The 24,278-nt window shown below is 41.1% G+C and overlaps 1 protein-coding gene across 1 annotated transcript in view; it reads right to left on the reverse strand.

Annotated features, from left to right (window-relative positions):
- Positions 1–1,651: 1,651 nt before the first annotated feature.
- The window catches only part of CFAP221 (cilia and flagella associated protein 221), a 121,534-nt gene continuing 98,907 nt past the window's right edge, over positions 1,652–24,278 (reverse strand). Inside the window, exons 20-25 of the mRNA XM_045826102.1 lie at positions 19,768–19,926; positions 18,341–18,432; positions 15,064–15,156; positions 12,760–12,855; positions 5,562–5,680; positions 1,652–2,006 (exon numbers count right to left, since the gene is read on the reverse strand). Coding sequence (XP_045682058.1) covers positions 5,572–5,680; positions 12,760–12,855; positions 15,064–15,156; positions 18,341–18,432; positions 19,768–19,926 — 549 coding nt within the window. The 3' untranslated portion in view covers positions 1,652–2,006; positions 5,562–5,571. The remainder of the gene's footprint in view (positions 2,007–5,561; positions 5,681–12,759; positions 12,856–15,063; positions 15,157–18,340; positions 18,433–19,767; positions 19,927–24,278) is intronic.

A 24,278-nucleotide genomic window follows, 5' to 3' on the forward strand; every position in this document is an offset into this window, starting at 1 on the left:
CTTGCCCACTGCTCATCTCCTGCTGTGTGGCCCAGTTCTTCACAGGTCCTGGACCTATAATGGTCCATGGCCCTGGGGATTTGGGTCCCCTGGGTTAGTATAAATATATATATTTCCTAGCTTTGTCCACTGAGAGAGACTAGAAGCAGTAAGATCCCAGTAGCAATGAGCTACTTGGTTTCTAAGTCTTCTTTTTTAAGTGAAGGGGACAAAAGTTTTGCCACTCTAAACTTACCTTTTAGGATATTGATCTTAAGCTGGTTATTAAGAAACGAAAGACTCAAAAGGAAACTTTGATCCCTGTTCCCGATTTCCTGCCTAAGAGATTCAGATGGTAAGGCCTGTGCCAGGAATGGAATCTTAGGATGTTCCTCTTAGCCTGATTTGAATTAAGTATGATGAATGGGAGGTCTGTAGGCAGGGGCCTGGGTGGATGGATTACTCCCATGCCCCATTGTTTCTGGTTTGCCTGGCAAAAATTTATCTGCCATAAATGTTCCACAATTCCTCACTACCTATATATTGCCTACTTCTTTTGAAAGTTCAGACCCCTGACCCCCCTTCCACCTGTGTTCAAAATGTCACATATACCCCTCATGCTCAATTTTACCTTAAGGTCTTTGGGAGTTTGTATGCTTAAGTGAATTCCTCTTGCACACATATTAAACATTTTATTTTCTCCTGTTACTCTGTCTGTATTAATTTGATTATTAGCCCAGCAAAAATAGTTTAGAAGATGGAAAGAAAAGCTTTTTTTTTTTAGCTCCCACAGATGCATTATCCTCCAATAAAAGGAATAGGGTTCCTTAGAGAAATAGTTGACTCTGGGGTTGAGGCAGAGAAAATGGAAAATAAATCCAGAATATCTTGTAATGCCAGAAAGTAAGAAAGTGTTTTAAAAATGATGGGGACATGTTTAAAGGACAATGTCAACCTAAAGGAGCTCCTGGTGGCCAAAATTGGAACAATTTGAACAACAAAATAGAGAATGATGCTATTAAATTATAACCCATATAATAAAATAAATATCCATTATTCCATTTTGATATAATTAATGAATGAGGGAGGGAGGGAGAAGGGCAGGTCATGAAAATCATTATTAAGTAAACACCATGGTAATAACTGTTGTAAACAAGGTCCACTGATGGGTACGGAAGCTGAGGAGAAATAGGATGTCTGCATAATCACAAATTATCTCCTGCAAGATATAATTACCAAGGGAAAAGTTGAAATTTTTCAGTGGAGAAACTCAGCAGACAGCACTTTAGCCAAGTGAACGAGGTGAACATCTCTAGTAATAAGACCCATTGGCAGCACATACACTTGATAAGATGCACCAAGCATGACATACCTCTTCTCTAGATTTCTTGCAAAAATGCATAACCTCATCCAAATAATGAGAAACATTAGACAAGCCCTCATCGAAGGAGATTCTAGAAAACTACTGCCACAAGTGTCAAGGTCATGACGATAAGGAGAGATCTCGAGGACTATCCCAGACTAGAGGAGGTTAAGCAGATTCTATGACTAAATGCAATGTGGTGTCCTGGGAAAATAAAAGGATATCAGTCAATGGCATTGTGCCAATTTTAATTTCCTGTTTTTGATAATTGTACCAAAGTAGATGTTAGCATTAGGGGAAGTTGGGTAAAGTATATATGGGAGTGCTATGTATTACTTTAACAAATTTTCCTTCGGTCTAAAATTATTTCAAGATAAAAAAATTTAAAAACTACTGGCTTAAAAATTTAAAAACCACAATCCCAGGGCCTCTTCTTCCCACTTGCCCTGGTGCTCAAGCCCAAGCACCCACACTTGTTTTCTTTTGCTGGTGTCACAAGATGTCTCGTTCTGAGATGAGCCCCTGGAGCAGCTATCCTCAAAAAAGTCCCTGGTGCCAGACAGCAGGAATTCTGGCTGAAACATTCTGGTGCCAGATTTCCCTCATGGTCTCCTTTTTTCACCCCTGCTCCATATGGTCAGTTCTCCACAGAGGCTCATAAAGTCTGTTCAAAACAGAAAATAGCTCATGTTACTCCTCCGCTCAAAACTCTCCAAAGGCTCCCTATCTCACTTAGAATGAAATCTCAAAGCCAAAGTCTGAATCCTGGCCATGAGATCCCACATGACCTGCCCCAGCACCTTTGCATTTATGCCTCGCCTTTCCCTCAGCTCACCATGCCTCAGCCCCCGGGGCCTTCTCACTGGTCTTGGGGACCAAGCACATGTCCTCTGAGGGCCTCTGCTCCTGCCGTCCCTTGGCCTGGACAGCTCTGCCTCAGTGACTTGCTACTGCCTTCCTCGGCTTTCTTCTCAGTGATGCCTCCTCTTTGGGTGGCCACTTGCTCTACCCTTACTATTCTTCAGTCCTCCTTTACAGCACTTCTCACAACCTGACATCATACATGTGTAAAATCTGTAGTTCGTCAGTGGTGTGTACCACTTGCTGCGGGGCAGGCTTGTAAGTAGTGTTCCTTCCTGGACTGGCTCTGTGCCTGGCTTCAGGGTGGCAGTCAGAGATGACTCTGAATTTTGTGTGTGTGAGTGTACATTTTTGTGGACATGTGTGTGTGCACCTGTTGTAGGGGAAAGACTATTCCTTGCCATGCCTACTGCCTGAGCACTGCTGGACCTGCCCCCTAGGTGCATGGCAGAACTGAGGTTAGGCTCCTAAATCTCTTTGGAGACCGTCTGATGCCTCCCGTGGGCCCGGCACTGTATTGGTTTGTGCTGGTTCCTGAAATAGGCTAATGGCCTGTGCTGAGGAAGCATGATATGCAGTTTCCCCTTGTCTGGGGTCGTTTAGGCCCCAGCACCCGGATCTCTCCTGACCAGTCTACTGTATATAACCCTTCAGAACCTGCCATGAGGTGCAGAGGGTATCCATGGTGTCTGGGCCCCCCTAGGGAGAGCCGTGCATATAAGTTCCCTTCCTAAAGTTTATATGTTTTGTTATATAGATATGCTCACACTGCTGGACCTGCCCCCTAGGTGCATGGAATGTTTTGTGAACATTCATTGAGCCATACTCTTTTTTATTTTGTGCTTCCCCCCATATGTCACCTTCCTTTCTTTAAAAAAACAAAACAAAAACTTTTAAATTGAATTTATTGGGGTCCTTAAAAAACTCTTAAAGAGATGATAGAGGTATCAGCCTCTTCCTCTGGTCTCTCCACCCTGGGAAATTCTTCCAGCAATCTGCCTGCGTGCACATGTGCACATGTGGCATCCCCCCGGCCTGCATTGGCACGGAGTGGCAGCTGACTAGCAGTGGTGGCTTGAGCCCTTGTCCCCACAGACTGCAAAGACACCTTATGCTGGTGCAGCCAAAGCCCAGGGCTCCTTAGTGATCATCAAGACCTGCTTCTTAGGCAGCATGTGGCCCCCTGGGGTGCTTGGACTTATCCTGGGAAGAAACTTAGCCCCTGGAAGGCAAGTATGCTATTCTTCATAATAGGTGAGATGTGAGATAAATTTTGAACTTTGAGTAGTAAAAGTAAAGTGACCTCATTTTATCCCTTAAGCCAGAAAGGTTCAACCAGTGTGCTATGAAAGTGTGTTTTCAATCACCAGTATGCCATAAGATTTTTTAAAACATGCAACACCTGACTATTTAGTCAGGGGCACTGACCTCTTTTCCCTTAGACTGTCAAATAAAAAAAATGACAACAGCCAACACAATTGCCATCTGGTGTGAATGAATCAAAACCATACCTTTTTTTTGGTGTCAGATCAGCAAAAAGTATATTTTTTGTTGTGCCACAGAATTTTAGTACTTTGTGTGTGCCATCAGATGAAAAAGGTTGAAAATTGCTGCTGTGAGCTGATAATGTGGGACAAATTTGTAACTCAAAAAAAAAAGAGGAATAGGATGACAAGGAGGAGGCAGCAAAGAGAACACACAGGGTCTGCTGTGGGTGACTCTTCAGGGAAGACTGGTGTGTGCAGGCAGTGGCAGGTAGTGTCCCTGTCTCCAAATGCCCCTCTTGCCCAACACAGCTGACTGGCTCTAAGTTCTGGGTGCCTAAAAAATCCCCTCTTGATTCTGCCCAGGCCTTAAAGTCACATAGGCCTTCTGAGTCTTCACCAGCTTAGGGAAGCACCTGGCTTCCGGGACCCTTGGGTTTCTCTATTGGGGAAAAAGTAATATGGCCTCTTTCTGGGGAGCGTGTGAGGACTGAAGGAGCAGTCCCTTTATGCGTCAGCAGAGGGCCTAGCTCATGTTAGGTCTCAAGGGAAACTAACTATTCTAAATGGTTGGAAAGTCTGCTTCATGCCTCACACATAGCTCCTATGTCAGATATGCCTCTACCTCATTCCTTCAACATTCATTTGTATGTTATCTCTCAGAAGACCTCTGGGTGTTGAGTAGGATTACCAGATTCAGTTAAATATGAGTTTCAGATAAACAATGAATTACTTTTTTAGTTTAATATGTCCCAAATAGTACATATGCTATTGGGACATACTTAAACTAAATCATTATTTGTTGTATATCTGAAATTCAGTTTTAACTGGGCACTATTGTATCTGGCAAACGTACTTTTGAGGAGTGGCAACTGGCCTCTGCCTCCCATTGCTGGCATCTCCCTCTGCCTTCCCAGGGCATTTCCCATAGGGACTTGGTACATAACTGAGTGATAAAAGCTTCTATTTCGCACATGGGCTGGGATGGTGTTAGTCTTGGTTTTGGTTTCATGATGGAAAAACAAATCCCAGAAAAATGTCAGAATCAATAAGTTCATGAAGAGCTCTTTCAAAATTATGCAGTCTAATATCAGCAATTCAAATGTATGCATAAAAATAATTGAGGGAATGCATCCAAATATATTTGGATAATTATGGGTTGTTGCAATGTAGCCCAAATGCCATCAGCCTCAGTAGCTCATGCAAGTGAATGAAGCCATGTTAACAAACACAATCAAAGGTCTACTTTTACTGACATGCTTAAATGGACTCCTGACCCTTTGGCCACGATCTGCCCCAGGTGCTTCTGAGAGTTCCCAGAGCGATGTTTTTCCAGTTGCTCTGAAACCAGTTTGCTTTGAAAATGGCTCCAAACCCACAATGTCCTGCCCACTTCCAACCCCCCTGCCTAGCATCTGCCATCACATACTACTTGGGGAGCCAGCGTCCTCACCAAGGCTGATCTTTCCGGGAATAGCTGCCAAAGCCGAAGTTAGAGATGCTCAGGGGTGGGGGGGCTGGTTCTATGCAGAGGTGGGGCAATACCCCCTTCCTAAGTCCTTGCTCTTTCTGGCTCTTGGGCACTGCCCCTCCAAAAGACTCTCAGCACCTGGCTCTTAGCTTTTCATTGCAGAGGCTCACACCATGCTTGGGGGAGTCTTTGTGCCAGCATGAAATCTCACACCAAGAAGCTTTAAACACTGCCATCTTACTAATGGCATTTTATTTTTAAAAAGAAAAATGTTAACTTAAAAACATATAATCATTTACATTTCAATTTTTTTCTCTAGAAACTTCAATTCCCAAAATGGCTAGAACATAAATGGACACTAAGGATCACAGTGACCTACAAAAAACAAATAAGAGGAACTGACCTACTGATTTTTATTCTAGAATCAGGTATGGGTTGAGAACTTTGGTCTGCAGAGTCTTCATCTCCTCCAGCACCTTTTCTCCTGCCTTTTCCATTGGTTGTGCTTGGTCTCTTACTTCTCTAAATATAAAAAAACAGACAAGGATACATCAGAGCACTTCATAAAATACTCGAGTCATCCACCGATGCCTTCAGTGAAGGTTTAGGAGTTGTTTATATATATTTATACACACACATATAATATATTATAATATATATATATACACACACACACATTAGTGGTAATTTAGTTACCAGGAAAAACACTTGGCCAAGCAATTCAAACCTGGCTTCTAATCTGTGCTGCACCAGTTTCTTAGCATGGCTAAGTTACCTAAACTTTCAGTATCCCTTTCCAGATGTAGAAATGGTAATAATTCCTATGTCCCACTACTATGGTGAAGGGGAAATGAGGAATTATTTATAGACATCCCAGCATGATGTCTTCTAAATGCTCAGTTGGCTGTAGTAGATTCGTCATAGCTGTGAATAAAGTAGACACCCAATATCTCTGACTCTGATGAAGGTCCCAGAAGGGTGGGAATCAAGAGAGAGGGCTAAGCACCTGGATGAGTAGTAGCTGAGTGGAGCCCAGACCTTTTCTGGGTGTGGCAAGGGGTTGCTGGGTAGAACTTTTCTTAATATGTGGGAGGAAATGATGAATGCATTTGCTTCAAAGGACAGGTATCTAAAGAATGTGAGCTCAGCCATATGATCTGGCTAGATAGAGGAATACATTATAAAGTCAAGTGATTCTGGCCCTAGCTTGTGTGGCTCAGCTGGTTGGAGCATTGTCCTGTGCACTGAAAGGTCACAAGTTTTGTTCCTGGTCAGGGCACATACCCAGGTTGTGGGTTTCAGCCCCAGTTGGGATGCGTACAGAAAGGCAACCAATCAATGTTTCTCTCTCATGTTGATGATTCTCTCTTTCTTTCAAGCATTGAAAAAAATGTCCTTGGGTGAAGATAAAAAACATTTTTTAAAATCAAGTGATTCTGAAATGTTTTCTAAACAGGATGAAATGTAAAGTTCTGCAAATTCCTGGTAGTTTTGAAAAAGCAGAAATACCTGAAAATGGAGAATTAAAATGTCCCCAAATACATATAAAATATGAACAATAGAATGGCATTAAATATATATCTACAAACAATTGAATATGAAAAATAAAATGAACAAACAAGCAGAACAGAAATAGACTCATAGATACAGACAACATTTTGACAGTTGCCAGATGGGAGGGGTTTGGGTGAAAAAGGTGAAGAGATTAAGGAGTACACACTGCTATTAACAGAATAGTCATGGGGATGTAATGTACAGCACAGGGAATATAGTCAATAATGTTCTGTTAACTGTGTATGGTGTCAGATGGGTACCAGATTTATTGGGATGATCACTTAATAATTTATATAATGTGTAATCACTGGGGTGTATATATATATATAATAGTTTATGTCAACTGTAATTAAATAGAAATGATTAAATGGCATAATACAAATAAATTTGCACCATTTTATAGAGTCAACTATAAATAAATAAAGGTCATTTCTCCCTTTAAAGATATTAATGATTGACTGATATTGTAAAAATCAAAGGAGTATTGAATGATGTGTCAGCAACTATAGTTAGTCTCACAGTTGCTTGGATGTTTTGTGTGATTCTGTTAGTGGGTCTTGAGAGAGCTGAGATCACTACCAGGGTAGCAAAGAATCTTTCAGGTTAATCTCAACCCTCAAGGGATGGTTCCTTGCACCCATAAAAATATTATTTGCTGGAAACCAAATAGACAGCAGTCTTCATGGGGAAATTAAACACCTGTGAGGTCCTTTTGTTCTGTCCCTGTCTGTCTAAGCGCTAGTTATGTGCATGCCTGACAGTGAAGAATCTGTCAGCTTATGGCTGAGCCTGAGGAAATGAGGAAAAGGAACAAGTAAGGACAGAGAAGACAAAATGAGCATCTGATAATGCTTGATAGCAGCTGAAAAGAATTTCTAAACCAAAAGAGCTTTTGAAAAATGTCTATGGTATTTCAACCTGTTAGAATACTAGTTAGTGAATAAAATGATAATTATGTTGATGATTTTGACACATGAAAAAATGTACATAAAATAATTTAAGCTGCCAAATATGTGAGTTTAAAATGTATGGTTATTTTTACTGAAAATGTGTGAAATGTATGTGTATTTTGGAAAAATTGGAAACTGTTGTGCAAAAAATGTTTACAGTTTACTGTGAGTTTATTTTATTTGGTGAAGTAGCTGAAATACATTTAAAAAAGGAAAAAGTATACCACTTTGGGTGAATATATAAAGTAATAACTTCTATTTTATTGAATAATAATTTGATGATCCAGTGGCATTCAATATCATGTTAAAGTGCAAGTGAGCTGAGAGGTATTGGATAGCACCTTGCTCACAAGACAAGCCACTCTGTGTCAGCAGTGATTTCTGAAATAGAAAAAAGAAGTTTTTATTTAAAATTTCTAGTCAATTTTGAACTGGAAACAAAATGCAATGCAAAGGGCATGTATTTGTTGAGATGTAAAGGTTTTGTGTGCTATGTAGTGTAACATGATATTTTATTGTTAATTAACTGATCAAAACAGATGCTCACAGAAATTCTATTTACAATTTTTACTTCCTAAATTTTTTTAAACATATTTTATTGATTATGCTATTGCAGTTGTCCCATTTCCCCCCTTCTCTCCCCTTCACCCTGTACCCCCTCTCCCACCCACGTTCCCCCCCTTTAGTTCATGTCCATGTGTCATACTTGTGAGTTCTTTAGCTTCTACATTTCCCGTACTATTCTTGCCCTCCCCCTATCTATTTTCAACCTACATTCTATGCTACTTATTCTCTATACCTTTTCCCCCCTCTCCTCCTCCCACCCACCCCCCTGCTGCTAGCCCTCCATGTGCCCTCCATTTCTGTGGTTCTGTTCCTGTTCTAGTTGTTTACTTAGTTTCTTTTGGTTTTGCTTTAGGTGTGGTTGTTAATAATTGTGAGTTTCCTGACCTTTTACTATACATGTCTTTTCTTTATCTTCTTTTCTTAGATAAGTTCCTTTACCATTTCATAAAATAAGGGCTTGGTGATGATGAACTCCTTTAACTGGACCTTATCTGAAAAGCACTTTATCTTCCCTTCCATTCTAAATGAGAGCTTTGCTGGATAGAGCAATCTTGGATGTAGGTCCTTGCCTTTCATGACTTGGAATATTTCTTTCCAGCCCCTTCTTGCCTGTAAGGTCTCTTTTGAGAAATCAGCTGACAGTCTGATGGGAACTCCTTTGTAGGTTACTATCCCCTTATCTCTTGCTGCTTCTAGGATTCTCTCCTTCGTTTTTACCTTGGCTAATGTAATTATGATGTGCCTTGGTGTGTTTCTTCTTGGGTCCAACTTCTTTGGGGCTCTCTGAGCTTCTTGGATTTCTTGGAAGACTGTTCCCTTTGCCAGACTGGGGAAGTTCTCCTTTATTATTTGTTCAAATAACTTTTCCACTTGTTGCTCCTCCCCTTCTGGTACCCCTATAATTCGAATGTTGGAACGTTTAAAGGTGTCCTGGATGCTCTTAAGCTTTTCCTCGATTTTTTGAATTCTTATTTCATCATGCTTTCCTGCTTGGTTGATTCTATCTTCCTTCTGGTCCACTGTATTGAGACTCAGATTTCTTCCTTTCACTATTGGCTCTCCTCTGAGTATCTTCCTGCATCTCTTTTATGGTAACCTGCATCCTTTCATCTAAATTGCACCCAAAGTCAACCAATTCCATGAGCTTTCTGATCACCAGTGTTTTGAACTGTGCATCTGATAGATTGGCTATTTCTTAGTAACTCAAAAGGATGAGTCCTGGGGGACTGATCTGTTCTGCTGGAAACATGTCTTATGTCTTTCCCTGTCTCCCTTTTTTTTTTTTTCCGGTCTGGTCGCTCTTGTTACGGTGGGGGGGCGGAGCCTTAGGTGTTCACTGGAGCTGGGCACCCCAGTCACTAGATTGTGACGTTATATGTGGGGGCGGGGGCGGGGACCGGCGGGAACAATGGCGGTAGTTCCGTTCTCCTGGGCTCAGACACCTCTTCGGGATCCTGGGCCACGAGCTCCGCCCTGGTCCACAATCGCTGTCTCACTGGGTCCACCAGCTGCAGCTTGCATACTCAGGGATCACCGCTGCGTTCTTGTGCCTCAGATGGCTGTCGCACCGATTTTGCGCCAAATTTTCCCCGACCTCCGCGCGCCGCCGACCCTTGCCAGCCCTGTGCCAGCCCTGTGCCCGCCGACTTGTTGTCCCCTACCAGTCTGGATGTACGGGTCTACTTCAACTTCTTGGCGCTCTCTCTCTCTCTCTCTCTCTCTCACTCTCCCCTCCCGCTGGCTGTGCGGGCCGAGAGGGAGTTCCGCCCGGGAGCGTAAGCCCCAAAATAAAGCCCTTCTTCCTGATTTCATGGGTAATTGGTATTCATTCCTTGGGTGCGTCTAAGGAAACCTTACAATTATATCTGTAAATTATTGTTGTTCTATTCTTGGTTGTGCAAGGAGGTACGGTGCGTCCACCTATTCCTCCATCTTGCCGGAAGTCCCTCTCCTAAATTTTCTTTTACCGGATGCTGCCAGGCTCTTTTCTGAACAGTGCTGGTTGCTGTAGGCCTCTGAAGTGATCACAGATGCACCAAAGGGATCCCAGACTACTCTAAGACACATGGCATTCCTTTCAAAGAAGGCAGAGCCCCCCAAAACACCCAAACAAAGAACACAAACCAAGAAATTTACAACACATAAAAGAAAGGGTAATTATCCTTAATATATAAGGACTCTTACAAATAACTAAAGGTTTATTTGTATAACTTATATTTCTTATAACTTATTTGTAAGTTATAGGAAAATGTAAAGATTTCCTATAAAATAGGCAAAACAGGTCCCTTTTAAAGAAGAAAAATAGTTGATAAGCGTAGGAAGATTTTAATATTACTTGAAAACAAAAAAGTTAAAACAATAGGTGGGCATTTTAAAACCTGCCATATTGGCGAAAAAAAATGGGCTTTGAATGTGGGCAGTCCTGACTTCTGCTCATAGGAGGTATACTGATGCACTGTCTGTGTGGCATTTGCAACATATATTAAAACTATAATGTACATTGATCTAACATTTACATTTCTAGGAATTTATCCTAAGGAAACAGTCTGATAAGTTTGCCAGAAATTATGGCACAAGGATGTTTATTGAAGCACTACTGGTAACAGCAAAACATTGAAAAGAATTTACATGATCATCAGAAGAGGGTTGGTTAACTAAATTATGGTACATCTACCAGTGAAATATAAGGATGTATATCTATTTATAAACATATGTTTATGATATATTGCAAACTAAAAGTGAAGAAGACAGAATAATATGAACAAGATGATTAATTTTGTTAAAATATACAGGGTCCAGCAGAAGTAATGCCATACAGTGTGGTTGGTAGGATACATGAATGTCTTGCATGAGATGGACAGCAATTTGAACATTTCACTTGAAATGCCATATGGTGTGCTTGAGTGTGATATTGTTATGTTACAGAATTACATGCTTATGATGTTATAGTAAAAGATTTGGTATAGATTACCAGCTCAAAAAAAGGGGCAATATTTGTGCTGGACTCTTGTATATGAGATCTGTCTGGAAAAAGTCCAGCCATTGTTAATATAATGAGAATGGTTTGCATAACATCAATGTAACCTGGCAGCCAAGGAGAGTAGGCTGGAATGCACATGTGTGAACAATAACAACTTCACTGTACTAGTCAGGGAGGGCAGTAGACACTGTTGAATAAGCATGTGTACTGTGTAGCCATTGCAGTCAAAATGACTGAGCAAGTAGAGCAACAAATCTGCATCAAATTTTGCATTAAGCTTGAACATTCCTCTATGGAAACTATTCAGATGGGCAACCGGTAATTGGCAGCTTCATCATGACAGTGTACTCACTCATGAATCACGTCTTGTGCTAAGTTTTCTGACAAATCATCAAAACACCCAGATAACTCAGTCCCCCTGCAGCCCAGACTTGGTGCCCTGAGACTTTTGCCTTTTCCCAAAACTGAAATCACCTTTAAAAGGGAACAGATTTCAGACCATCTGTGAGATTCAGGAAAATACGATGGGGCAGCTGATGGCAATTGGGAGAACTGTGTGAGGTCCCAAGGTGCCTACTTTGAAGGGGACTGAGGTGTCATTGTCCTTTGTACAATGTTTCTTGTATCTTGTATCTTCATCAATAAATATCTGGTTTTCATAGTACATGGCTGGATAGCTTCTGGACAGACCTTGTGTATGTACATATATATGTACATTCATTTACTTAAATAAATATATGGCAGACCATATATCAAAATGTACAATTTACTGCCTCTGGGTTGTAAGATTATTGTCTTTATTTTATTCTGTATATTTTTCTGTATTTTTTATTTTTAATAATAAAAAAGCATTTTTTAAGTTAAAAGAATTTTTAAATGTATATCTGGAATTTCAAACTTATAAACCATATGAACCATATGTAGTTACTTCTGTTATAAAAGTATTCATCAAAATCAGTTTCTTTAAGGATGATGATGATATTTGCTTATTTGGCCCCTAGTGTAGAGGCAAAGGGGTAAATTAACATCTGCTGAGCATCTAGTTCACATCAAGCAACTAGCTAGTTGTCTTCACATTTGTATTTCATTTAATCCTCACAACTACCTGTGAAAGAGAGTTTATTTTTTACATGTTACAAATGAGGAAACTGAGGCCTAGTCACTGAAGATAAGTAACCTGCCTGGGAGATCTAACATGTAATAAATGGCAGAGCTGGGATTCAGCCATAGGTCTCATTTGGCTCCAGTGTCTGGGTTCCTTGTACTGAATGAAACGCATTCAGCTATCAATAAGAAACAAACACATCTCTGAAATTAAATGAAAAGCAATTGGACAAACTGGATTCCATTTTTAAAGGCTTACTTGCCAACAACATTTAAGGGAATGCAGTTCTGCCTAAAATAAAATGCACATGTAAATATCAAAAGCATATGAAAACTCTCTCTATCAAAACCCAAGATATTTATATTCCAAGAATGTGGCAGTTCTGTGCTTCATGTCAAATATTATCCAAGGCTACTTCCTACTAGGCACAGCAGCACACACGTACTTCTCCTTTTTGGTGTCCTTGTGGTCCAGCATGGGGAATTCCATTTCGATCATTTCTGGAGTCAACATAACTTCTATATTCTGTTCACAGAGCTCACTGAAAAAGGTAAGATGTATAGTTGGAACAGTCTTTCCTTCCCAAAATAGAGAAATATTATGATCATTTAAGAGTCATGCAATTCTGTGGCCTTCAACATTATTTCCAACAAGTAGTTCCAACAAGGAACTTGTGCTACGTCCGTGTTAAGAGAAGCATAAGGCTGATAAATTGCTTTCCACCAACAAATGACAGTAGAAGTAATTATTTGTAACCAGAGAATAGAAAGCAATTTTTAAAACTGGGTTACAGAATTCATATTCTTTTCAAGTGCACATGGAACATTTATCAATATTGACCATATCCTGGACTATAAAGGAAGACTGAATGATTTCAAGAGTACATTCTCTGGCCACAATGGAAGTTGAATAGAAACCAAATGCAAAGAAGGTAACTAAAAAAGTCCACTGTTTGAAAAATTAAACAACATATTTCTAAATAATCCATAGGAGAAAGAAAAAATTAAAGGGATTGAGGTTACTTTATCTTGTGGTCTGCTATCACCTGGACTGGGATAGCTTTTTCTGTTAAGGGTTTGCAGGTCATATGGTCTCTTGAACTCAACTCTGCTGTTGTAGCATGAAAGGAATCATAGAAAATACATAAACAAATGGGTGTGGTTATGTGATAAGAAGACTATTTGCAAAAATGGGTCACAGGCCAGATTTAGTTATGGGCCATAGTTTGCTGAGCTCTGGGCTAGCGTTTTGCAGATTGATGGTTATAGTTGGGTCACTGCACATATCAGCTGGAGCAGAGTAGGGAGAAAGAGTGTAAAGGAGATAGATACACTCCTTTAAAGATCCTGGCCTCAAAAGTAGAATATCTCACATCTGCTCACATTCCTTTTGTCAAATGGATAACTTAACTGCAAGGGAGGCTGGAAAAATAGCCCCTAGTTTCAACAATTCTATTACTTTAGAAGAAGAGAAGAACAGATTTTTTGATAGCAGCTGTCACTGCCATACTTTGTTAAAGAGAAATGCTTCCAAGATCAACAAGGGCAACAAAGGCCTCATAGTTTGGAATTACAAACAGGAGCCCTATTCAGCAGTGATACATAATAGAGGTGGGCCCAGCAAATTTCTGTTAAGGAAAGTACCTGTGGAGAACTGCTAAAGTTGTTCCAGTCCCATAATATTAAAGCTAACAGTTACTAACCTGTTGTTATATGTGAATCACTATGCTGGTGGCTTTACAAACACGATCTTCCCATTGATAGTTTCCTTACCTCTAAGGTGGGGATAATAACAAGACCTCATCATGGGGATTAGATGAGACTGCTTGCAAAGCACTGTACTTGATCCACACTGAGTGCTCAGCCTATGTCAGTTCCTATAGTTACCAACCTTATCATCAGCATCGTCATCTTCTTTAACCCTAACAACACCTATGAAGTGCTCATGACTATTCTTATTTCAAAGATGAGGCAACTAAGTCACAATAGTCTTCATATCAGTGGTGAATGAAGGAGGGGTTAGCTTTGTTTCAGTTTACTGAGTGGCTCCTCAGTGGCCCTGGTCAGACAGGACTTCTTCCTCCAAACCTCAAGCAAATGTGTATCACCCAGCCCTGGCTGCAGCCTTCTCAGGGATGTACCCATGCAGTGGTTTGAATAGAAGACACTTCAACCTTCCTGTTCAGAGTTAGATTCCTGCTTTAAATGCTCAGGGTATTGCCAAGTATCACTGCATGTTGGCAGGCCTTAGAAGAACTGGATATATGTCTCATATATATAAGATTTCACTAATTGATTATTTACATGTAAAAAATGTTTAAGAGGGTACAGTGATAGGAGATTCAAGGACATATTTTCACTGGTGTTGGATGCTTATCAGTAAAATGAAATTTCAGTGCCTTGTTTTAGGGCCTATATTTCCTTATGCCTCTCCAAGTCCTACCCATTGTTCAAGGACTGGCCCAAGTCCACGTGACCACTGAAGCCTTCCATACCCACTGCCAGAGCACTGCCTCTGCTCTCCCTTCCCTTGAGCTCCTGGAGCACCTAAAGGTCAGCAAATTTGAGGCCTCAGAGACTATGTATTCCCTACCGTGAATTCAGTATCTTATCTAAGAGTATGAGTGGTTGTTAGCCTTTAGATGGTGGGTTGCAAGTTCAGGCACTGTGTGCTCTTTGGAACTCTCTCACAGCAACCAGCTTATTTTTAGAGAGCAGACTACATTAGAGACCAAAGGTAAAAGTTGTACCGTTCGACTGTTTCCAATCTGTCTTCTTCCGGTAAGGCGTTAAGAATGGCAGGGACATTTATAGGAAGCATAGCTGAATTGAGAGAATCACAGCTGTGGAAAAATCACACAAGCAGCCAAAGATAAATGATCACATTAACAGTCCTGGGGTCTTTGTATAATTTTTAAGGCACTTTCATTTTACCCCTGCTGAGGCCTTCACCATTGTGTCACCCTTTACTCCTGGCACCCACTCACAGCTCCCTAGAGGCAAAGGCAGGGGGGTGTGACAGGTGCCAGTCAAATCCAAGAGAATGTTGACAAATAGGGCATTTTCCAGGGTTTAGAAACAGTATTTTTGTATAAAAAAGAAGGGAAAGTAAGAAAAATACATATATTCTGCTTAGCGTTATAAAGAGAAACAAAAGACAGATAAGTTAGAAGACCGAGCTGGTTACCACAAGGGTAGGAGGGAGAAAGGAAGGAGCAACACATCTTTGAGTGCCTTTCATATAGTTCTGAGTTTGGAAAGCACATCAGTGTTTAACAGCACATCAAGAAATAACATTACATCAATAAGAAAGGAAAGCAAAAAACTCAAACTGAATGCAAACTGAAACCAATATTTCACATGAATTCCATAACCACAATGGAGGGAATGAAAGAGGAAGAGAGGAGGAAAACAAAGTAGGCACTACTGGATTGGATAACTCCTCAGGTGCTGTCGACTCTCAGATTTATGAAAACCCCAGAGACTCATAAATTCTCGCTAAATTTATGAAAGGGTAAAGAAACCAAGTAAATAGTTTTGATTATTATGAGTGAAAAAATGACTTGAAATAAATAAACACCACATAACTATATCGCATGGTGTAACAACAAACAGTTAACTCTCAGAGGAAAAAGATACCAGGGAAACACCTCATAAGTAATAGGTAATTTATTCAAGCAAAATGATTGCAGAGTTGAAGTATCATGAATGGATTCGTAGAACTTAAGAAATGTCATTATTATTTTATAACTCCTTTTAGTAATGAAAACATGATCTAGAATCTTATATCATGAAAACCTATCATAAGGAAATATAAAATCTTCTCTTGACTTTATAATCTGTTATAGAATTATGATTTATTTTGAAACAAACTGGCCCAACGGAGCACTCCGACTCAGAGGCCAAAAGTGATAACTCACAGTCAAGGAGTTTTCTTTAATTCATGTAGAATTCATGTTTAATTCAAGCCCAATGTAACTGCATTATGACTGCCTTTTGAAAGAACAAACATTCTTGGGAGATTTTTCCAAAGCCTTTGCTTTGGGGAAAAAAAAAAGGGATTTTTTCCCCTTAATTATGGAGACCTGTACGTGAGGACAGCTGGTGGATGCAGGCAGTCTCCACCTCTCACTGATCTTACTTCTGCTGAGTCTCCTGACAGTAAGTACCCCATACCCAGCTATGTTTACTGATTACATGGGTCAGTTTGGGTGTCCTCATCCCATAGCAAAATGAGGCAGTGTGTCAAGGTGGTGGTAGACTATTGCCATCTGGTGGCAACAGAGAGATTGCAAGCTTTAGTAGGTGGGTATGAAGGGTAAAAGAACAGAGATATTAAAGATGGTGCTAGATCCTTCGCATTATCATTTTACTTTAATTCTCAGCGGGGTGAGGATGCCATCACTATTCCCGTTTCACAGGTGGGGAAATTATTGCACAAAGGGCCTCAGTAATAAGTAACTCGCCCAAGGACATCGAGCTGGTGACACAGCTAGCAAGTAATGGAGGCAGGTCTCTCAGACACCACAGCACTGTTCTCTCTACAGTGCCACTATTTTGCCCGAATTCTGGAGCTTTCAGGTTTAGGAGGTGTGGTAAAATTAAGAATAAAGATGCTTAGCATATTTTGAGATGGCAGTAGGGTGGATGAGGTATGAATAAACTCCTAGAAAAGGAACTAATATTTTTTATTAAATATCCCAATCTCCTACCATTTCCCAAATCCTGTGTTTGGTCTCATGTTAATCTTCAGGCAAAGCAGAGTAGTAGAGAAGTGCTAGGGAAATAACCCAAAAGGGATTGCATGTGGAAAAGTCTCTGGAAGCAACGCTGGATTTTGCTTAACTCAGGAAAAGTTTTTCAGCCATCAAAGAAGGAGGAAGTAAAGGAAGTGTTCTGGAGTCATAAACTGGATTTCAACTGTCTCTTCAAATTCCTGGGGAGGTGTGGGTACATGGGTAGTATGCATGGGGTCTCTGCACATTGGTAAGCTTTCCTCCTCCTACTATATGAAAATGTCAAGGTTGAGAAGGGTCTTCTGAGCAAGTCCAATCCCTTTATCTCTGAAAAAGAAAGCTGTGCTCAGAGGTGGCAGAGGAGCATGGCCAAGGTGATGCAACTCCTGGAGGCTGTGTGGCATTCTGCTGAGGGAGGGGCAGTTGACTTTCTCTCCAGAGGACCCAGAACTCACTGGTGGGTGTGGGAGGGAAAAGGTCTCCTGCTGATCTTGGTTGGTGGCAGAACTCAGGTTTCCTGACCATGCCTGGGGCTGTGAGTGGACTCTGTCACCTTAGGGTGACTCATTCTGAATCAAGGATTTGAACATAAGGTGATAATATCATTTTGGGATACTAGTTAAATTCACTCACTGATAACTTATTTAACTGTGTTTATAAGGACAATGAACTAAAGAAGCAAATTCAAGGGTTCAGAAGTGGGTTATTGACCAGGTGGAGTCTTAAAGGAAAGGCATCAGGCTCCTTGTTTGAAATCTTATGGCTCTGAAGAGGTGTTATACAAGCAAATTAGAAAAAAGGTGGTTACTTTTCTTCTTTCTTTAGTCCAACAATATTCTCTCCTACCCATCCTGTTTTTAGAGCTGAGCTATAGGCTAAATGCAGAGCTGAGCTACACCTCTACAGGGTGAAACCCACAGGACCTCGTTGCGGTCATCTCTCAGGCTGCGGCATGAGAGAGAGGTGGATCCTTTGGAATTGGACATGGAGGGTGTAGAAGGCTCATCTTGGCAATTTTAAAATGTGACAATCTGATCATGACTATTTCAGCTGAATTGTATGGATTGGTTGTCCACTTTTATTGAAATACAGCAACTAACTACCCATGACATTAATTATTTTTAAACTGTATTTTAGACCAACTCCAAATACGAAAATCAGTTGTGCATCATCATATTTCCGTGACCAACAAGCTAGCTTCCCTCCTGCAGAGACAGCACAACCTGACACCCGATGGGCATTTCACTTTCCGGGGTCACAGCTGTGAGACAAGTGAGCTGTGCTTGCTTACCTCTGTGTCGTCTCTGTCGCGACAGTCTCGGGCAGAGATGAGAGCACCATGGACTGGAACCTCTTCCAGTGCATTACTCCGGGTATGATGTCCTGGAACGAGAGCCGGCACAGGGGCACTACATGTAAAGGGACAGTTTAGTGAGGTGAAGTCTAGGAAGGACTGCCATTCCATTCAATTGACTATTGTTCACTCTTAATAGTTCAGCTCCAAAATTTATAATTTTATTCAGTTTGACTTAATTTTTTATGAAGCTAAAAGACAACTGCTTCAGCAAAAGGCATTAAACAATGCCACACAGAATTAAAGTAGGTCCAAAAGAACGTTTTTCTTCCCCCTGACGTGTTAGACTCATAAGAAGCAAGCCCTGGTGAGGGAGGGCAGCTTCCAGAGGGCAGATCTGTTTGTTTATCGTGAATGAGGTGCTGGAGCCACAGTCAATGTGCACGGAGATACAGGGGACAGAAGCCACCTCTGGGCTGAGTGCAGGGAGTGTCCCAGGGATCCCAGGAAATGAGTCTGGTGAGGCAGCCTGGTCAGGAAGGGCCTGTGGGCCAAGCTAATGAGCTTGGAGGTGCTCCCACAGGCAGCAGGGCCACTGAGAGTTTTCAAACTGGAAAGCAATGTGATCGGATAGCTGTGTATGGAAAGAAGATTTCTAGAGAGGGCTGACTGCACAGTGGTGGTCATGTAGAGAGAGATTTGCATGCTGTTTGAGGCAGACCAGTGGAATCCAGTGATGGTTAGTTATGGAAATGAGGGAGAGGCAGGGCTCAAGGATCATGTGGGCTATTGCACAAATCACAGAACAAAAATGGAGTACAGCAGGGGGAGCAGCTTGAGGTATGGCTAGCAGTAGTAGGACACAGATAATGACTTGAGTTAGGGATTTATTGTGTTTGAAGGTCCTGAGGGCACCACCCAAGAGATGTCACTGGATATTCGGATCAGGTTGGTTATTAAGGGGATGAAGGAATTCTTTGGAGCCTCTTCCTTGCTGTGCATTTGCCATATCACCACCTTGTCCATTCTGATATTTCTATACTTTCTGAGGACAAAGCAAGAGGAGGTCAGATCATGGGGTTATGCCTGCCACGTGACTGTTTTTACATGGTTGAAACAGGAATAAAATGAATATGAGGTATAATCTTCAAGGGAAAACGTGAGTTAGAATGTTGTAAAAGGGAGATTTGCAGCCTGAGAGGTGGGTGTGGACAGCACAAGAGTGGTGTTGAGTCTCCCACCTGCACCGCTGCTGTGCTGGGGGTGCGAGAGTGTACACAGCCATCATTGTTACCATTCTTGTCCTGCAGCTGTGGCTGCAAACCTTCTTTGTCTCAGCTCCAGCTGTGATCCCCTGTCTTTGTTCTGTACCCTCCCCTGTAGTCCAGGTTCAGCTCTGCCAGTGAGCTGGGTGATGGCATTACCGTGTGATGGAGAAACTGTTTTTGGGTGAGAGGAATGCTGGACCCACTGTGGGACTCCTTGGTGTACTTGTACTTGGGGTGAGAGCACAGATGGTAATCTATCAAGGTTTCTGCGTAGGTCAGAGGGTGCATCACAGCAAATAATCCTGGGCTGGGATTCTGCAGAAGAGAGAGAGAAAAAAAAGATTCTCATAGTTTGCTAGTCTCTAAGTCTGACACAGGACAGGCATCAGCTAACGCTCTCCATGCCTCCCCTGAGCACTCACACTCTGGTTCCATGTCAGAGATCTGGGCAAGAGAAGCATTATCTTAAGTGTCACAGTTATTCATAAATGCCACTCTTCTGGCTTAAGGGCTTTGTTACCTCCCACAGGGATTTACTAAACTCACATGGAAACAAGTACAGCTGAAATCTTGGCTTAAAAGGGCTTAAAGTATTTGTTTCTTAATTGATGAGTTAGGGGGATTTATTAATAAGCAAACTGGTTTTAAAAAAGCAAGTAAGCTTCTGGTTTCAAAGACAAAAGTAGCTTTTAAAAAACTACTTCAAAAAGAAGACAAAGAAGAGGATGACATTTGCTAATCAGGAAATGTCAACATTTAACATTGTTTTGGTGATGTTTTTAATTGAGGAAGGCTCCATTTGGATATAGTATCTGGTTTTAAGGAAGATCCTGTTTGTTTTTATTTTTATTAGTTTTCCAGCAACACTAATGGAGGCACAGAGCAATTATATCAAAATATGAGAATATAGAGCCTTTTAATGTTCCTTCCAGGACTCGTTCAACAAAAACTCTTATTCTTATCCCAGACAACAACATAGCTTTTGACCTTCCCGATTGTTTAATTTCACATATTTAAGAAGTACAAGGTTGAAATTTTGCTCTGTTTGTTTGTATAATTTTTAAAGCAATTAAAAAAACAACAAGAAAACTCCACATGGCTTATAGAAACCCAATCTCATTGTCAAGAAACAAATGTCTCCCACAACTTAAGGTGGAGCTAGACCATGGAGGCATAGAAGCTAGGGTGGGAGACCCTAGCGTGGGGCCAGCATTAAAGTTTCTGGTCAAGAACACCAAGAAGCCTAAGTTGCTGGTGCAGAGCAGCTGACTGCCCCTGGGTCCAGGGAGAAAGATGGGGAGAGGGCTCTTGTATGAACTCATGGACGTAAAGGAAGTGGAGGGCAGGGAGGACATGGTGCCCACTGAGGGAGTCTGCAGTGGCCACAGGAATGCAGAAATAAGCAAAAACACTTCCAAGAGCAGTGAGGGAAGAGTTAGAGCACATGTATATTTTTCACAATAGGAAGTTCTCTTCCAGTTCCTTAAAATGCTACATGGGGTCAGGGCAGAGACAGAAGAGAACATAAACACTGGGTTTCACCTCAAAGAAAGACCCCCTTACCCAAATAACGGTTGGAGGATTGGGAGGGAGCAAACTGAAAGGTGAGGGCACTGGCAACTCAAAGTAGGGGAGGCCCGAGGCTACAGAGAAAGGTGGGTGAAGAGGAAAGAGAACAGGAGGGTGGTCAGTGGAGAAGTGGAAGATGTTTCTCATTCCAATGCACATCACCTTAAATAATGCAGAGTGCAAGAGAGTCATGGAAGGGGAACAAAAGGACAGAAGACAGAGCGAGCTCTGCCACCCTGGGCCAACCAGGTCCTCAGAACCTATTTACAGGGATGTCCAGAAGTAGGGCAAGGAGAACCTTGGCCTCTCCCAGCCAGGAAGGGGGGGTGGCAGGCAGGACTGAAGAATGGGAAAAAGACCCCAGCTCCACCGCATAGGTAAGGGGAGCAACTGGAGTGTAACAATCTGAAAACTGCTGACTCCCATTGCCAGAGTCACCTCTGTGATGACCAAAGGTCAATCAGGACAGCACCTGGGAAGGGACCCCAGAGGGACCTGGGGCAGCAGTGACAGAGACCCCAGCTGACCAGGAGGAAGTGTGATGGAAGAGAGAGCTGGCCACATCCTGCGTGGGTGGTGGGTGGTAATGGGGGTGCAAAGCACCAGGGAGGGGACATTAGCTGTGTGGTCTTCAGGATTGTCTCCCATACTGGTTCATCGAGGACATGGGGAATTGCTGTGTGGCCAGCTCTCTGCCTTAGGTCAAATACAATGAGTGATCTTATTTTTTTAAAAATGTTTTAATATTTCATTTTATTTATTTTTAGAGAGAGGGGAAGGAGAGGAGAAAGAGAGAGAGAGAAATATCAATGTGTGGTTGCCTCTTGGGCAGCCCCACTGGGCACCTGGACCGAAACCCAGGCATGTGCCCTGTCTGGGAATCAAACCAGCAACCTTTTGGTTTGCAGCCCACACTCAACCCACTGAGCTACACCAGCTAGGGCACAATAAGTGAAATATTTTTTAAAATGATAATACCACTGCTTTTAAAGCTGTTATACTTCAGTCCCCTTGGGTGGCCATCACCACCAGAGTAAGTAATCTGAGAGGTCACCTCATTTTAATTTTAATTTTCTGCAAAGTAATGCATGTATACAGTGGTGGCAGTAACTCACCCAGGCTGGAAGTATTTGAGAGGAAAAACAACGGGCCTCCTCTGGGTCCTTCTAGTGCCCAGGCCCACATCCCAGAGGCTGTTTCTTTTCATTATCTGGATTTTTTTTCCCCTCTGATGGCCAATACTCTAACTCAAAACATTATGCTTATTCTCCAATTTCTTGGTTATCAACCTCAGATAGTATCTACTGACTCATTATCATGCAAGATAAGGATTTGCTCATACACACAAATGCTCCTTCCAAACTCTCTCTTTTGAATTTAGAAAATGACATTGTTATTTTTAGTTCTGCTGCTGGTTATCTTTGCCATTTGAAATGATACATGCTTATACCCCTATTTCTTGTTTCCCCATCTTTAGTTGAGTATTTCAACTCCCCTTCTTCTGAAATAAAACCATCACCATCCCTACGCTCTCCTGTACCTTTCTTCCTCTCTTTCACAATTTTACTTTTGATTATTAAAATTGTTCACATTCACATTCTGGAACAACATCCAAGACTTTCATGCTTTGTTTATAGGTTATCTCTGAAAGCTGAAAACTAGTAAATAATATTTATTTTGTTTTAACTGTGTAAATATATTTCTCTGGCAAGCCAGCTAGAGGCTTGGACTAGTTTTTTTGTGTGTGTATGTGAAGGTTCAATGCCATGACCTGGGATAGAGGAGTTCTAGTGTCTAGGCCAAGTAGATTCTATGTTTGTATTTTCCATCAGCTCCTAAAAATCACACCAAATTTTAGTTGGGTTTCCTAACTGGAATACATAGAGCCTGGATGGTGTGGCTCAGTGGATTGAGCACTGGCTTGTGAACTGAAAGATCAGGGCACCTGCCTGGGTTGTGGGCCAGGCCTCCAGCTGGGGGCGTGCGAGAGGTGACCAACAGATCCATGTTTCTCTCACACATTGATGTTTCCTCTTTCTCCCTCCCTTCCCTTCTCTCTAAAAAAGTAAATAAATACAATCTTTAAAAAAAGGAATACAAAGAATTTTCATTGATCTCCCGCCTGGAGTTTATAATGGCCTTTTCTTTTACTTGAATAATGTACCTTTATAGAATCTTGAGTGTTTCCAACCTCCCAACTGCAATGGCAGTGCGAGGAGTCTCCCTTTCCCTGACACCTCTCTCCCAGACAGAACCCTTCACCTTCTCTTCTACAGGCTTATTGACAGAAGTCACTCCAAGACTGCACTATAATGCTTTACTGTTTGTAACTGGTATTTCTTTCCTTTTATTTTTGTTTTCTTTCCTAGGGTTTTTAAATTCTTTCTTTGATAACTCTGTCAATATACAATTGATATACAATAAACTGCACACATTAAAAGTATATAATTTGATCTGTTTTCATATATTTGAAAAACAATCACTCCCTTAAAAATAATGAACATATGTGATTTCCAAATATTTTCTAATGTTTGATCTTTTCTTTTTCTTAAAAGTGTCTTTAGATCAGAAGTTCTTAATTTGGACAGAGTTCAATTAATCCATTTTTTTTCCATTTATGGATTGTGGTTTTGATGTTGTGTCTAAGAAATCTTTGTATAACCCAAGGTCACAAAGATGTTCTCCTGTGTGTTTTATAGAAGTTTTCTAGTTTTACATTGTATATGTAGGTCAATCAGCTATTAATTTTTGTTAATGGTATGAATAAAGTCCTTTTATTTTTATTTTTCTTTATTTTTATTTTTGTTAAATCAATCTCCAAATGCTCCAGCACTATTTCTTGAAAAAGACTACCTTTTCTCCAATGAATTGTCTTGGATCTTTGTCAAAAATCAGCTGACGATAATCGTATGAATGTATATATTTCTGGATTCTCTATTCTGTTCCAAAGATGCTTGTGTATTTTTATGCTAATACTATACTTCCTTGATTACTGTAGCTTTATAATAAGTTTTGAAGTCAGGTAGTGTAAATCCTTCAATTTTGTTCTTTGAAGTTGTTTTGGATATATTTGCATTCCATATAAATTTTATAATAAG

Source organism: Phyllostomus hastatus, unplaced genomic scaffold (assembly GCF_019186645.2).
Source record: "Phyllostomus hastatus isolate PE091 unplaced genomic scaffold, TTU_PhHast_1.1 phas_scaffold_60, whole genome shotgun sequence".
NCBI lineage: Eukaryota > Metazoa > Chordata > Mammalia > Chiroptera > Phyllostomidae > Phyllostomus > Phyllostomus hastatus.